Below are 15,792 nucleotides of genomic sequence, written 5' to 3' on the forward strand. Positions count from 1 at the left end.
CACACCACAATCCCACCCGCCCACACCACAAACCCAACCCCCCCACACCACAAACCCTCCCCCCCACACCTCAAACCCTCCCCCCCTCTCCACAACCCACCCCCCCACTCCTCAAACCCTCTCCCCCCACTCCACAAACCCACCCCCCACACCTCAACCCTCCCCCCACTCATAACCTCCACCCCTCTCCACATACCCCAACCCCTCCGCTCCACATACCCACCTCACCCCGTCTCCACTACCCTCCCCTCCTTACCTCCACCCCTCCTCTTTTCCCCCACCCCTCCACATACCCACCACCCCTCTCCGTCACCTCTCACCCTTCCAACCCCTCTCCTCTTATACCTCCACCCCTCTCTCTTTACTCCTCCACCCTCTCCTCTTACCCTCTACCCCTCTCTTTACCTCACCCACCTCTCCTCTTTTACCCTCCACCCCTCTCCTCTTTACCTCTCAGACCTCTCCTCTTTACCTCCTACCACCTCTCCTCTTTACCTCCACCCCTCTCCTCTTTACCTCCACCTCTACCTCTCCTCTTTACCTCTACACCTCTCCTCTTTACCTCTACCCCTCTCCTCTTTACCTCCACCTCCTCTCCTCTTTACCTCCACCCCTCTCCTCTTTACCTCTACCCCTCTCCTCTTTACCTCCACCCCTCTCCTCTTTACCTCCACCACCTCTCCTCTTTACCTCTACAGCCTCTCTCTTTACCTCTACACCTCTCCTCTTTACCTCCACCCCTCTCCTCTTTACCTCCACCCCTCTCCTCTTTACCTCCACCAGCCTCTCCTCTTTACCTCCTACTCCTCTCCTCTTTACCTCTACACCTCTCCTCTTTACCTCTACCCCTCTCCTCTTTACCTCCACCCCTCTCCTCTTTACCTCCACCCCTCTCCTCTTTACCTCTACCGCCTCTCCTCTTTACCTCCACCCCTCTCCTCTTTACCTCCACCCCTCTCCTCTTTACCTCTACCCCTCTCCTCTTTACCTCTACACCTCTCCTCTTTACCTCTACAACCTCTCCTCTTTACCTCTACACCTCCCCTCTTTACCTCTACACCTCTCCTCTTTACCTCTACACCTCTCCTCTTTACCTCTACACCTCTCCCTCTTTACCTCCACCCCTCTCCTCTTTACCTCCACCCCTCTCCTCTTTACCTCTACACCTCTCCTCTTTACCTCTACACCTCCCCTCTTTACCTCTACACCTCTCCTCTTTACCTCTACAGACCTCTCCTCTTTACCTCCACCACCTCTCCTCTTTACCTCTACACCTCTCCTCTTTACCTCTACCCCTCTCCTCTTTACCTCCACCCCTCTCCTCTTTACCTCTACCCCTCTCCTCTTTACCTCTACACCTCTCCTCTTTACCTCTACAACCTCCCTCTTTACCTCTACACCTCTCCTCTTTACCTCTACACCTCTCCTCTTTACCTCTAGCCCTCTCCTCTTTACCTCCACTCCCTCTCCTCTTTACCTCTACACCTCTCCTCTTACCTCCACCCTCTCCTCTTTACCTCTACCCCTCTCCTCTTTACCTCTACCTCCTCTCCTCTTTACCTCCACCCCTCTCCTCTTTACCTCCACCCCTCTCCTCTTTACCTCCACCCCTCTCCTCTTTACCTCCACCTCCTCTCCTCTTTACCTCTACACCTCTCCTCTTTACCTCTACACCTCTCCTCTTTACCTCTACCCCTCTCCTCTTTACCTCTACAGCCTCTCCTCTTTACCTCTACAACCTCTCCTCTTTACCTCCACCCCTCTCCTCTTTACCTCTACATACCTCTCCTCTTTACCTCCACCCCTCTCCTCTTTACCTCTACAACCTCTCCTCTTTACCTCTACCCCTCTCCTCTTTACCTCCACCCCTCTCCTCTTTACCTCCACGCACCTCTCCTCTTTACCTCCACCCCTCTCCTCTTTACCTCTACACCTCTCCTCTTTACCTCTACACCTCTCCTCTTTACCTCTAGCCCTCTCCTCTTTACCTCCACCTCCTCTCCTCTTTACCTCTACACCTCTCCTCTTTACCTCTACAGCCTCTCCTCTTTACCTCCACCCCTCTCCTCTTTACCTCTACACCTCCCCTCTTTACCTCCACCCCTCTCCTCTTTACCTCTACCTCCTCTCCTCTTTACCTCCACCCCTCTCCTCTTTACCTCCACCCCTCTCCTCTTTACCTCCACCCCTCTCCTCTTTACCTCTAGCCCTCTCCTCTTTACCTCTACACCTCTCCTCTTTACCTTCTACACCTCTCCTCTTTACCTCCACCCCTCTCCTCTTTTACCTCCACCCCTCTCCTCTTTACCTCCACCCCTCTCCTCTTTACCTCCACACCCTCTCCTCTTTACCTCCACCCCTCTCCTCTTTACCTCCACCCCTCTCCTCTTTACCTCTACAGCCTCTCCTCTTTACCTCCACCCCTCTCCTCTTTACCTCCACCCCTCTCTCTTTACCTCCACCTCCTCTCCTCTTTACCTCTACACCCTCTCCTCTTTACCTCCACCCCTCTCCTCTTTACCTCCACCCCTCTCCTCTTTTACCTCTACACCTCTCCTCTTTACCTCTACCCCTCTCCTCTTTACTCTACACCTCTCCTCTTTACCTCCACCCCTCTCCTCTTTACCTCCTACCCCTCTCCTCTTTACCTCCACCCCTCTCCTCTTTACCTCCACCCCTCTCCTCTTTACCTCCACCCCTCTCCTCTTTACCTCCACCCCTCTCCTCTTTACCTCCACCCCTCTCCTCTTTACCGCCACACCTCTCTCTTTACCTCCACTCCTCTCCTCTTTACCTCCACCCCTCTCCTCTTTACCTCCTTACCCTCTCCTCTTTACCTCTACCCTCTCCTTTTTACCTCCCCTCTCTCTTTACCTCTACCCCTCTCCTCTTTACCTCTACACCTCTCCTCTTTACCTCTACCCCTCTCCTCTTTACCTCCACCCCTTCTCCTCTTTACCTCCACCCCTCTCCTCTTTACCTCCACCCCTCTCCTCTTTACCTCCACACCTCTCCTCTTTACCTCCACCCCTCTCCTCTTTACCTCCACCCCGTCTCCTCTTTACCTCCACCCCTCTCCTCTTTACCTCCACCCCTCTCCTCTTTACCTCTACACCTCTCCTCTTTACCTCTACACCTCTCCTCTTTACCTCTACCCTCTCCTTTTTACCTCCACACCTCTCCTCTTTAACCTCCACCCCTCTCCTCTTTACCTCCACCCTCTCCTCTTTACCTCCAACCCTCTCCTCTTTACCTCTACACCTCTCCTCTTTATACCTCCACCCCTCTCCTCTTTACCTCTACATCCTCTCCTCTTTACCTCTTACACCTCTCCTCTTTACCTCCACCCCTCTCCTCTTTACCTCTACACCTCTCCTCTTTACCTCTACACCTCTCCTCTTTACCTCTACCCCTCTCCTCTTTACCTCCACCCCTCTCCTCTTTACCTCCACCCCTCTCCTCTTTACCTCTACACCTCTCTCTTTACCTCTACCCCTCTCCTCTTTACCTCCACCCCTCTCCTCTTTACCTCCACCCCTCTCCTCTTTACCTCTACACCTCTCCTCTTTAACCTCCACCCCTCTCCTCTTTACCTCCACCCCTCTCCTCTTTACCTCCACCCCTCTCCTCTTTACCTCCACCCCTCTCCTCTTTACCTCCACCCTCTCCTCTTTACCTCTACACCTCTCCTCTTTACCTCTACCCCTTCTTCCTCTTTACCTCCACCCCTCTCCTCTTTACCTCCACCCCTCTCCTCTTTACCTCCACCCCTCTCCTCTTTACCTCTACACCTCTCCTCTTTATCCTCCACCCCTCTCCTCTTTACCTCCACCCCTCTCCTCTTTATCTCCACCCCTCTCCTCTTTACCTCCACCCCTCTCCTCTTTACCTCCACCCCTCTCCTCTTTACCTCTACACCTCTCCTCTTTACCTCTACACCTCTCCTCTTTACCTCCACCCCTCTCCTCTTTACCTCCACCCCTCTCCTCTTTACCTCCACCCCTCTCCTCTTTACCTCCACCCCTCTCCTCTTTACCTCTACACCTCTCCTCTTTACCTCTACACCTCTCCTCTTTACCTCCACCCCTCTCCTCTTTACCTCTACACCTCTCCTCTTTACCTCCACCCCTCTCCTCTTTACCTCCACCCCTCTCCTCTTTACCTCTACACCTCTCCTCTTTACCTCCACCCCTCTCCTCTTTACCTCTACAACCTCTCCTCTTTACCTCCACCCCTCTCCTCTTTACCTCCACACCTCTCCTCTTTACCTCCTACCCCTCTCCTCTTTACCTCCACCCCTCTCCTCTTTACCTCTACATCCTCTCCTCTTTACCTCCTCACCCCTCTCCTCTTTACCCTCTACACCTCTCCTCTTTACCTCCACCCCTCTCCTCTTTACCTCCACACCTCTCCTCTTTACCTCCACCCCTCTCCTCTTTACCTCCACCCCTCTCCTCTTTACCTCTACACCTCTCCTCTTTACCTCTTACCCCTCTCCTCTTTACCTCCACCCCTCTCCTCTTTACCTCCACCCCTCTCCTCTTTACCTCCACCCCTCTCCTCTTTACCTCTACACCTCCCTCTTTACCTCCACCCCTCTCCTCTTTACCTCCTACCCCTCTCCTCTTTACCTCTACACCTCTCCTCTTTACCTCTACACCTCTCCTCTTTACCTCTACCCCTCTCCTCTTTACCTCTACACCTCTCCTCTTTACCTCCACCCTCTCCTCTTTACCTCTAGCCCTCTCCTCTTTACCTCTACACACCTCTCCTCTTTACCTCCACCCCTCTCCTCTTTACCTCCACCCCTCTCCTCTTTACCTCCACACCTCTCCTCTTTACCTCTACACCTCTCCTCTTTACCTCCACCCCTCTCCTCTTTACCTCCACCCCTCTCCTCTTTACCTCCACCCCTCTCCTCTTTACCTCCACCCCTCTCCTCTTTACCTCTACACCTCTCCTCTTTACCTCCACCCCTCTCCTCTTTACCTCTACACCTCTCCTCTTTACCTCTACACCTCTCCTCTTTACCTCTACCCCTCTCCTCTTTACCTCCACCCCTCTCCTCTTTACCTCCACCCCTCTCCTCTTTACCTCCACCCCTCTCCTCTTTACCTCCACCCCTCTCCTCTTTACCTCTACACCTCTCCTCTTTACCTCCACCCCTCTCCTCTTTACCTCTACACCTCTCCTCTTTACCTCTACAACCTCTCCTCTTTACCTCCACACCTCTCCTCTTTACCTCCACCCCTCTCCTCTTTACCTCTACATCCTCTCCTCTTTACCTCTACAGACCTCTCCTCTTTACCTCCACCCCTCTCCTCTTTACCTCTACACCTCTCCTCTTTACCTCCACCCCTCTCCTCTTTACCTCTACACCTCTCCTCTTTACCTCCACCCCTCTCCTCTTTACCTCCACCCCTCTCCTCTTTACCTCCACACCTCTCCTCTTTACCTCCACCCCTCTCCTCTTTACCTCCACCCCTCTCCTCTTTACCTCCACCCCTCTCCTCTTTACCTCTACACCTCTCCTCTTTACCTCTACCCCTCTCCTCTTTACCTCTACACCTCTCCTCTTTACCTCCACCCCTCTCCTCTTTACCTCCCCACTCTATTCACCTCTCCTCTTTACCTCCACCCCCTCTCCTCTTTACCTCTACACCTCTCCTCTTTACCTCCACCCCTCTCCTCTTTACCTCCACCCCTCTCCTCTTTACCTCTACACCTCTCCTCTTTACCTCCACCCCTCTCCTCTTTACCTCTACACCTCTCCTCTTTACCTCCACCCCTCTCCTCTTTACCTCCACCCCTCTCCTCTTTACCTCCACCCCTCTCCTCTTTACCTCTACACCTCTCCTCTTTACCTCCACCCCTCTCCTCTTTACCTCCACCCCTCTCCTCTTTACCTCCACACCTCTCCTCTTTACCTCTACCCCTCTCCTCTTTACCTCCACCCCTCTCCTCTTTCCCTCCACCCCTCTCCTCTTTACCTCCACCCCTCTCCTCTTTACCTCCACCCCTCTCCTCTTTACCTCTACACCTCTCCTCTTTACCTCCACCCCTCTCCTCTTTACCTCTACACCTCTCCTCTTTACCTCTACACCTCTCCTCTTTACCTCTACACCTCTCCTCTTTACCTCCACCCCTCTCCTCTTTACCTCCACCCCTCTCCTCTTTACCTCCACCCCTCTCCTCTTTACCTCCACCCCTCTCCTCTTTACCTCTACACCTCTCCTCTTTACCTCCACCCCTCTCCTCTTTACCTCCACCCCTCTCCTCTTTACCTCCACCCCTCTCCTCTTTACCTCTACACCTCTCCTCTTTACCTCTACACCTCTCCTCTTTACCTCCACCCCTCTCCTCTTTACCTCCACCCCTCTCCTCTTTACCTCTACCCCTCTCCTCTTTACCTCTACACCTCTCCTCTTTACCTCCACCCCTCTCCTCTTTACCTCCACCCCTCTCCTCTTTACCTCTACACCTCTCCTCTTTACCTCCACCCCTCTCCTCTTTACCTCTACACCTCTCCTCTTTACCTCCACCCCTCTCCTCTTTACCTCCACCCCTCTCCTCTTTACCTCCACCCCTCTCCTCTTTACCTCTACACCTCTCCTCTTTACCTCCACCTCTCTCCTCTTTACCTCTACACCTCTCCTCTTTACCTCCACCCCTCTCCTCTTTACCTCTACCCCTCTCCTCTTTACCTCTACACCTCTCCTCTTTACCTCTACACCTCTCCTCTTTACCTCCACCCCTCTCCTCTTTACCTCTACACCTCTCCTCTTTACCTCCACCCATCTCCTCTTTACCTCTACACCTCTCCTCTTTACCTCCACCCCTCTCCTCTTTACCTCCACCCCTCTCCTCTTTACCTCCACCCCTCTCCTCTTTACCTCTACCCCTCTCCTCTTTACCTCTACCCCTCTCCTCTTTACCTCCACACCTCTCCTCTTTACCTCCACACCTCTCCTCTTTACCTCCACACCTCTCCTCTTTACCTCCACCCCTCTCCTCTTTACCTCCACCCCTCTCCTCTTTACCTCTACACCTCTCCTCTTTACCTCCACCCCTCTCCTCTTTACCTCTACACCTCTCCTCTTTACCTCCACCCCTCTCCTCTTTACCTCCACCCCTCTCCTCTTTACCTCCACCCCTCTCCTCTTTACCTCTACACCTCTCCTCTTTACCTCCACCCCTCTCCTCTTTACCTCCACCCCTCTCCTCTTTACCTCCACACCTCTCCTCTTTACCTCTACCCCTCTCCTCTTTACCTCCACCCATCTCCTCTTTACCTCCACCCCTCTCCTCTTTACCTCTACACCTCTCCTCTTTACCTCCACCCCTCTCCTCTTTACCTCCACCCCTCTCCTCTTTACCTCCACACCTCTCCTCTTTACCTCTACACCTCTCCTCTTTACCTCCACCCCTCTCCTCTTTACCTCCACCCCTCTCCTCTTTACCTCCACCCCTCTCCTCTTTACCGCCACACCTCTCCTCTTTACCTCTACCCCTCTCCTCTTTACCTCCACCCCTCTCCTCTTTACCGCCACACCTCTCCCCTTTACCTCTACACCTCTCCTCTTTACCTCCACCCCTCTCCTCTTTACCTCCACCCCTCTCCTCTTTACCTCCACCCCTCTCCTCTTTACCTCCACCCCTCTCCTCTTTACCTCCACCCCTCTCCTCTTTACCTCCACCCCTCTCCTCTTTACCTCCACCCCTCTCCTCTTTACCTCCACCCCTCTCCTCTTTACCTCCACACCTCTCCTCTTTACCTCTACACCTCTCCTCTTTACCTCTACACCTCTCCTCTTTACCTCCACCCCTCTCCTCTTTACCTCCACCCCTCTCCTCTTTACCTCTACCCCTCTCCTCTTTACCTCTACACCTCTCCTCTTTACCTCCACCCCTCTCCTCTTTACCTCCACCCCTCTCCTCTTTACCTCCACCTCTCTCCTCTTTACCTCTACACCTCTCCTCTTTACCTCTACACCTCTCCTCTTTACCTCCACCCCTCTCCTCTTTACCTCTACCCCTCTCCTCTTTACCTCTACACCTCTCCTCTTTACCTCCACCCCTCTCCTCTTTACCTCTACACCTCTCCTCTTTACCTCCACACCTCTCCTCTTTACCTCCACACCTCTCCTCTTTACCTCCACACCTCTCCTCTTTCTCTCCTGCATTCCTAATTCTCAGTCTCAAGTCTCAAGGCAATCTCAGCAAAGTATCTCCTTTTAAAATACATACTAAACCCCACAACTCCAATTCTTTTAAGTTAGGGTTGGGAATGGGATTGAGGAATGGTATCAAACACATGTGTTCCAAGCATTGCAATGAGCCCTCTGATTTCTGCCTCCAGTTTGAGGATGGGTTTCCCACTCGTTCACTATTGTCATTGCAGTTCCATAGGATGGTAGATAGAGGGCAGGTTTTTCTCACTGTTTTAGCTCTGTAATAGATTCACACAATGCTACATCATCCTCCTACTAGAGCAAGAGTCTGTTGAGATTCAGAATGTCGCGGCAGTGGGTATCATGTGCTGTAATCTGTCAGAGAACATCTACATGGGGAGATGCCTCCTCTCAGTCTTCTGTACATTAACGTGTGTGTCGTCCCTCTGCAGCTGAGTCCCACAGACAAGACCATGGAGTTCCAGAGAGACTTCCGTATCCGCCATTATGCCGGAGACGTCACGTGAGTGACTGACTCGTTGTTTACATAATACATACTCACTCAGTTTAGTTTTAGTTTGGTTTATGAAAATCCATCTTTTTAAACTGGCATATTTTTAACTGATGGTTGTTTTTAAGTCTTCTGTTTTGTCTTGTTTGTTTGTTTTTGTTTGTTTGAATCACTGTTTGAACCTGTTTATATCTGTTGCTTGTTTTTAAATTATGCTCTGTGAGGTGTCCTTGAGTGCTCTGAAAGGCGCCTATAAATAAAATGCATTATTATTATTATTATTATTATTATTATTAAACACAAAAAGACAAACAGTTACAGAATAATAGACAAGGTGAGGTGAGAATATCACTATAGTAACACAAATTAATGACATAATACATACACAGTAAACACATGAAAATTACAATTAACGCAACAAACTATTAGAGTGATTATAAAACAAACAGAAAGCAAGAAACAAAACGGTGTCCTGCACATCAACCACAACCACGCCTAGAGGCTGTGGTTCCAACAGGTCAAAGGTCATACTGTGATGTAAGAGACTGTGGTGTATCCATGGAGATACTTCCTCTATTGGCCTAGTATTCTCATGTTCATTAAACAAGTGTTCTGCCCTGAATATCAGAAATGGCACGATATTGTTACGCTGAGGAAGGGAGGGAAGAGGGAGGGAGGGAGGAGGGAGGAGGATAGAGGAGGGAAGGAGGGAGGAGGGATGAGGAAGGGAGGATAGAGGAGGGAGGGAGCTGACGAGACAAATTCCCTCTGAAGAATTGAGTGTGTAAGTCCTCTGCTGTAATCAAGAAGAAGCAGAGTGGGTCTTGCCAAGTGAATGTGTATGAGATAAGAAGTCCAGGTTAACATGACGTACAACATGAATGAAACACTGAGAAATTCGGTCATGTTTTTGCTTACATTTATCCATCACTGACCCCCAAGTCGGCTCTCACACCAAAAACAGAAACGAGATATCGCACACTTGAATGACCGCGACCAACCTCAGATACAATTATCCATTTGGAATATGGTAGTATAAAGTATGACATAGTGAAAAGTAGAAACAAACCGACCACTCTCACACCATCAAGCCTTTTGAGGCCAGTCTGAGCCCATGGTGTTTGAGAGACCAATCGTACAGTATGATGGCTTGATGGCTTGGTGGTTGTGCCAACTTGACAGAGCAGCCATGATGGAAGGCTGTCCCTGTCACCTGTCTCTGTCACACACACCCACGCACACACACATGTGCACACACACACGTGACACAGACAGACACAGACACACACACACACACACACACACACACACACACACACACACACACACAAACACACACATACCCAAACACACACTGTCCCTGTCACAACCTCTTCATCCAGGTCCCTGGGGAGTGTGTGTGTGGAGCTGCTGTCACCTCCTGTAACCGTGGTGACAGTCCCCCATCCCATCCCATACCTGCTCCCCGAAATATCTAAATATACCCTCATCCCAGCCACCCCCATGTAACAACACCCTCCCCCCCCTCATGACGGCTCCCATCCAGCACAGCTTGGCTTTGATGTACTTTGCTCCCCCTCATCCACCCTTTCTCTTTCTCTCTCTGTCTCTCTTTCTCACTCTCTCTCTCCTTCCCTCACTCCTCCTTGGTTGTTGTCTCATCTAGTCCCCATGGCCCTCAACAGTTCCTCCTCTTCCTCCTCTCCCTGACTGTTTATATCAGAGATGACACTATGATCTACACTTCTACCGTATGCGTCATAAAGTATACGAAACTCTTCCTTATCTAACACTACACCTCCTAAGGTTTCATTTTTGGCCCATATTTACACTTAAATGTATACTGTACAAGGGATATGGTGGTAGGGTTAAAGGGATGGTTCACTATTTTGAACTTACAGTTGTTTTTAGATATATCACCCATGTTGACGATGGATGGTTCTAAGGGCTTGCCGTTGTTATTTAGTTACTTAGTTAGTTAGTTAGTTTAGTTAGTTTAGTTAGTTTAGTTAGTTTAGTTAGTTATGTCCAGCAGCCGCAATCGCTCAACTTGGAGGTACAATGGGAGTAAACGGGGCAAGTAGCTTCTTGCTCCATTAAACACTACAACTTCCTTTTAGAAATCCTAAAGCTACTTGTGTATCAACTATAATAATAATAATAATAATAATAATAATAATAATAATAATAATTGAAATAATAATAATACATTAGACTTATATAGCGCTTCTCTAGACACTCAAAGACGCTTTACAAACTGAAAAGATCTGGTAGTAATAATAAAAATAAATAAAAAATAAATAAAAGAAAGTATAGGGGTCTAATTCATTTTTAGATTACTAAATCTAAGTGTCTTTGTAGGACAATCTACACGGTATACTGTATTAAAGGGGTTTAAGTGGGCATATTAACAAATTATTCTTGCAAATAATGTTTAAAGGCTCAGGCCTTCCGGCTTTCCTTGAGAGACAAAAATACTTGAAGAACAGATGCACCTAGTGGAGCTTCTGGTCATTTACAAATCTATTTGGGAAAGTAACCCCAGATATAGCTAGGAGCAATTCCCAATAAAATGTGTTGAAAGGTTGTTTGACTCAGTCGCAAAAAAAGCCAGTGAAGGGGATTTGAAGGGTTATTCTTGGACTCTTGGGTGCTGACTGGCTACTAAAAATATCTTATTTCTGTTCCTGAATGTGGTGTCTCTGGGCGTCCGAAAACCCCATTCTATCACCAAGTTGAGCGATCTGCTGAACATAACAAAATAACAATGGTAAGCACTTAAAAAAAACACCTGGGTCGATCGTCAACACGAATCTAAGTGTCAAAAATAGTGAACCGTCCCATTAATCCTGACCACCATATCACTTGTATGAAATACAGACTAACCTAGACCTTTTAAAGGCTCTGTACTATCTGTGTATCTCCCAACACCCTACCCTCCGTCCTCAAACTCAGATGACACACCCTGAATCGTCCTCCGTCCTCAGGAGAACTGCTGTGCTGCTGTCCCCTGTCCTCCCTCCTCTCTCCCCTGCCTCCTCCCTCCTCCCTCCTCTCTCCCCTGTCCCCTCCCTCCTCTCTCCCCTGCCTTGTGTGTGTGTGTGTGTGTGTGTGTGTGTGTTGTGTAGTGTTGGCAACCATCAGTCACTCACAGGGGCACATCTGTCATATGAGGATGGCTCTTCGTCTTCCTTAACTGCAGATGTGACAGGGGAGACAGAGTGGTGTGTGTGTGTGTGTGTGTGTGTGTGTGTGTGTGTGTGTGTGTGTGTGTGTGTGTGTGTGCGTGCGTGCGTGCGTGCGTGCTTGAGGGTTCAGCTCCTACATTCCAGTGAAGCATGCTCCCCAAGACAGCTATCGTACTACCTGAGGTTAAACTTCATTTACCTTACTCACCCTCATTTATCCCTAACAGATTTCCACGAAACAGCTTTCTTATGTTTTCCTCAAATATATACTTGTTTTCCGTTTCACTTGCCTAATTTGGGAATCTTCTAAGTACCGTTTTTTCTAAGCTTCTGCCTAAGGACTGAGTCATGTGAGAAGTGCTCTGTCTGTGTAGGCAGGGTACCATAACGTCTCCTGTCAGGTATGGAGCCAGGAGGAGCAGTACTTTGTACACATGGTGTACCTATAGTGACCTATATATACAGGTTGCATGACTCACATAATACTGTAGGCATGACTCACATTTTATTTTGAGTGCCTTTTATTTATTTCTGTTGTTGACATGCCACTTCAATTGAGTGCCTCTACTCCAGTGGCCGGGGCCTCCTGTACTGTACATTTGGGTCTGCTGTGGTTTTTATAGAGCTTCTCTCTCTCTCTCTCTCTCTCTCTCTCTCTCTCTCTCTCTCTCTCTCTCTCTCTCTCTCTCTCTCTCTCTCTCTCTCTCAGATATTCTGTCGAGGGCTTTTTGGACAAGAACAAGGACCCGCTTTTCCAAGATTTTAAGCGGCTCATGTATAACAGGTGCCTACTCCCACGGTTTACACACAAGTGATTGACAGATCTGGAACTGCGGTGTTGATATATGAGTTCACTCATCCTGTTTACATCTCTCATCTTCTACCCTACGTAATTGCGTTCTTTCACTGCTCGCTGTCCTACTTTCTCTCTCCCTTGCTCTGTCCCTTTCTCTCTCTCTCCTCCCTCTTTCTCTCTCTTTCTCTCACCACCCCTTTCTCTCTCTCTCTCTCACCCCCCTGTCTCTCACCCCCCTGTCTCTCGCCCCCCTGTCTCTCACCCCCCTGTCTCTCACTCCCCACCTCTCTCTGTCTCTCTCTCACCCCCCCCTCACTCTCTCTCTCTCACCCCCCCCCACCCGCTCTCTCTCTCCAACTCTCTCGTTCTGCAGTGCCAATCCTGTTCTGAAGGAGATGTGGCCGGACGGGCAGCTGAGTATCACAGAGGTTACCAAACGACCCCTGACTGCAGCGACTCTCTTCAAGAACTCCATCGTGGCCCTGGTGGATAAACTGGCTTGTAAGGTCAGTGGGGGTCCTGCATTGCATTCTGGTTACAGACCCATGGAAAACCCCTTATAGACCAATAGATCCACAGATGATCTGAATATCAAACCTCCCTTGAAGCTGACTCTGGTGTTCTCTGGTAGGTATACATACACAGCCCTAGGAATTCACTATCCAGCTTTTGATAAAAGTTCCTAAAAGTTTCCATTGTTTGTTTTCTTGTTTCTTTAGTTTTTTTCCCCTCAGATGTCTCGTCTTGTTTTGGTAGATAAGACAGGTCCCTGTTGCTTGGCAACGGCTGTCAAATCAGGGCCACTTGAGGCGTTTCTTTGTTTTTACTTTATTTTCTTTCCGCGTCAGTCTCCGTGGTGAGCGTTGACCTAGTTCTTCCTTGAAACGTACCTCTCTGTTATCCTCTGGACATTGTAGACCAGACAGACACACCGGCCCCCTCTAACAGTCACATGACTCCCGGTCTAAAAATGGAAACAACATTTTTATTTGTTGGATAATGATGGATCGTTTTCGGTTTTTCGGATGGGTCAGATGCTGTCCCACCCAGGGATTATTATAACTAAGTGAAAGTAGTGTCACGTGACTGACTGGGAGCATGTTCTGTGTACCAGGGGAGGCAAATATCAGAGGACGGACTCATTGTGATGCATGGAATGGACTGAGGAATGATATCACGATATCCAACACCATTCCTGATTCCATTCCATGCATTATGATGAGCCCGTCCTCGGATTTCTACCTACGTCAGCCTCTCCCTCCGCATCCTGTAGTTTTTCCCGACAGAGCCAACCGTTCTGGTCAGTCTAGGTCAGTCTAACCCCCCACCCCCCCCCCCCCCCTCCCCCCCAGCGATGACATGCCCACTGAAAACTGAAAACAGGTATGCCCAACCGAGCATCTCACCTGTCCTGGCCTGAGCTCCCAGACTGAGACATGACATCTCTCCTGATGTTATTTTGGGATGACCCATGCCGCAGTCTCTCTCTCCGTGGCTGGCTGGTGTACATTATGGAGTGAGAGAGGTGGGGGGGAGTGAGAGAGAGCAGGGGGGGGCGGGAGGATGGGGACGCTGACACATTGGGGACAGTTCCTGTTTTTTTAGGTCACATTGAAGGACTGGCTGTCCTCCTAGGTCCTATGGGGACACCTGTGCTGAATCTGGACCCCCCCCCCCCCCTCCTTCCTGCACACTTCCTTTCTGAAGTCTCTGATGAATAGAGCTAAAATGGTTGAGCTAGGGTGTGTGTGTGTGTGTGTGTGTGAGTGTGAGTATATGTGTGAGTGTGTGAGTGTGATTGTGTGTGTGTGTTCCAGAGTAAATGTGTGCTTGCAAGTCAAGTGTGCATCAGTGCGTGCTAGACTGTGTGTGTGTGGTGCATGCTAGAGTGTTTGTGTTTGTGTTTGTGTGTGTGTGTGTGTGTTTGTGTGTGTGTGTGTGTGTGTGTGTGTGTGTGTGTGTGTGTGTGCACGCATGCGTACGTGTTTGCATGCGCGTGCGTGTGTGCTTGCATGTGTGCCAAAGTGTTGTGTGTGTGAGTGTGTGTGTGTTGATGGATGGCGGTGGCCGGGAGATGGTGTTCAGAGCGCTCTGTTCCAGTCTGTTCATCTTTCAGGGAGGAGGAGGAGGTGAGTGAGAGACAGAACGCAGAGAGGAGAACAGAGAGCACGCCTGTTCCCCTGACAGGAAGATGTGTCCCAACAAGCTCCCGTCTGTAAACACAGAGCAGACACTGTGTTCTCATTTTAGCTGGAATATATGCCGTTTTAAGTATTTATTTATATGAAGCATTCATATTACAATACGGAGAGCTGCTTTGGAAGATGTTCAAGGACAGTGCAGTGTTTGCAGTTCCACAGCAGATTCTGCCTTCTCTTTTGGGATGTGATGTTCCACTAAAATAAACTCTGCCAAGCAAATATTGTGTAACTATGTACTTCAGAACTAGTAGCCTTCATATGAGGTTACTCCCGAACTTTGAAAGTATGGAACCACTCTGCTGTTCTTGTGAGGAGGCCATATTCGGCCAGTTTCATCACGTTTGAATGTTCTGTGTATTGCCTGAGCCATAAACTTGGTATCTGTGGCAGGTAGTTATTGTAAATAAGATTTTTTTTAAGAGCCTCTATGTTGTGTGTTCTAGGAGCCGTACTATGTGCGATGTATCAAGCCCAACGAGGTGAAGTCGTCCTTGCTGTTTGAAGACGCCCGCTGTGAGCACCAGGTGGCGTACCTGGGTCTGCTGGAGAATGTCAGGGTGCGGAGGGCGGGGTTCGCCTACCGCCAGCCCTACGCCCGCTTCCTGCAGAGGTCAGAACCGAGCTCACCTCACACGACCTGATGTTCTCAGAACCAGCTGTTCTCATAACGGCTTCATTCTAAGGTTTTGATTGGTCCACCGAGATGGATAAGACTAGATTTGACTGCTATGAAGTTTTTGAGAAGTCATATTTGAGTGTCCAGTTGCATTTAATGGAATTTAATGGAATTTAATGACATGACCATGCACAGTTTGACTGATAGACAATTCCATATGATGATAAAAAGCCATCCTCCTCTGTGTAGCCTCTATTTATCGGTTGTGGCTAAACGGTATCTGGCTACTGTCATAATCTTGCTTGTGTT

General features: G+C 49.6%; 1 protein-coding gene across 1 annotated transcript in view; it reads left to right on the forward strand.

Annotated features, from left to right (window-relative positions):
- myo1g (myosin IG) overlaps positions 1 to 15,792 on the forward strand; it is a gene marked incomplete at both ends in the record, with an annotated part of 65,123 nt that overhangs the window by 21,271 nt on the left and 28,060 nt on the right. Inside the window, 4 exons of the mRNA XM_080526408.1 lie at positions 8,624 to 8,694; positions 12,580 to 12,654; positions 13,040 to 13,172; positions 15,311 to 15,477. Of these exons, the coding sequence (XP_080382534.1) occupies positions 8,624 to 8,694; positions 12,580 to 12,654; positions 13,040 to 13,172; positions 15,311 to 15,477 (446 nt within the window). The remainder of the gene's footprint in view (positions 1 to 8,623; positions 8,695 to 12,579; positions 12,655 to 13,039; positions 13,173 to 15,310; positions 15,478 to 15,792) is intronic.

This window comes from Nansenia antarctica (genome assembly GCF_963989245.1).
Source record: "Nansenia antarctica genome assembly, chromosome: 3".
Lineage (NCBI taxonomy): Eukaryota > Metazoa > Chordata > Actinopteri > Argentiniformes > Microstomatidae > Nansenia > Nansenia antarctica.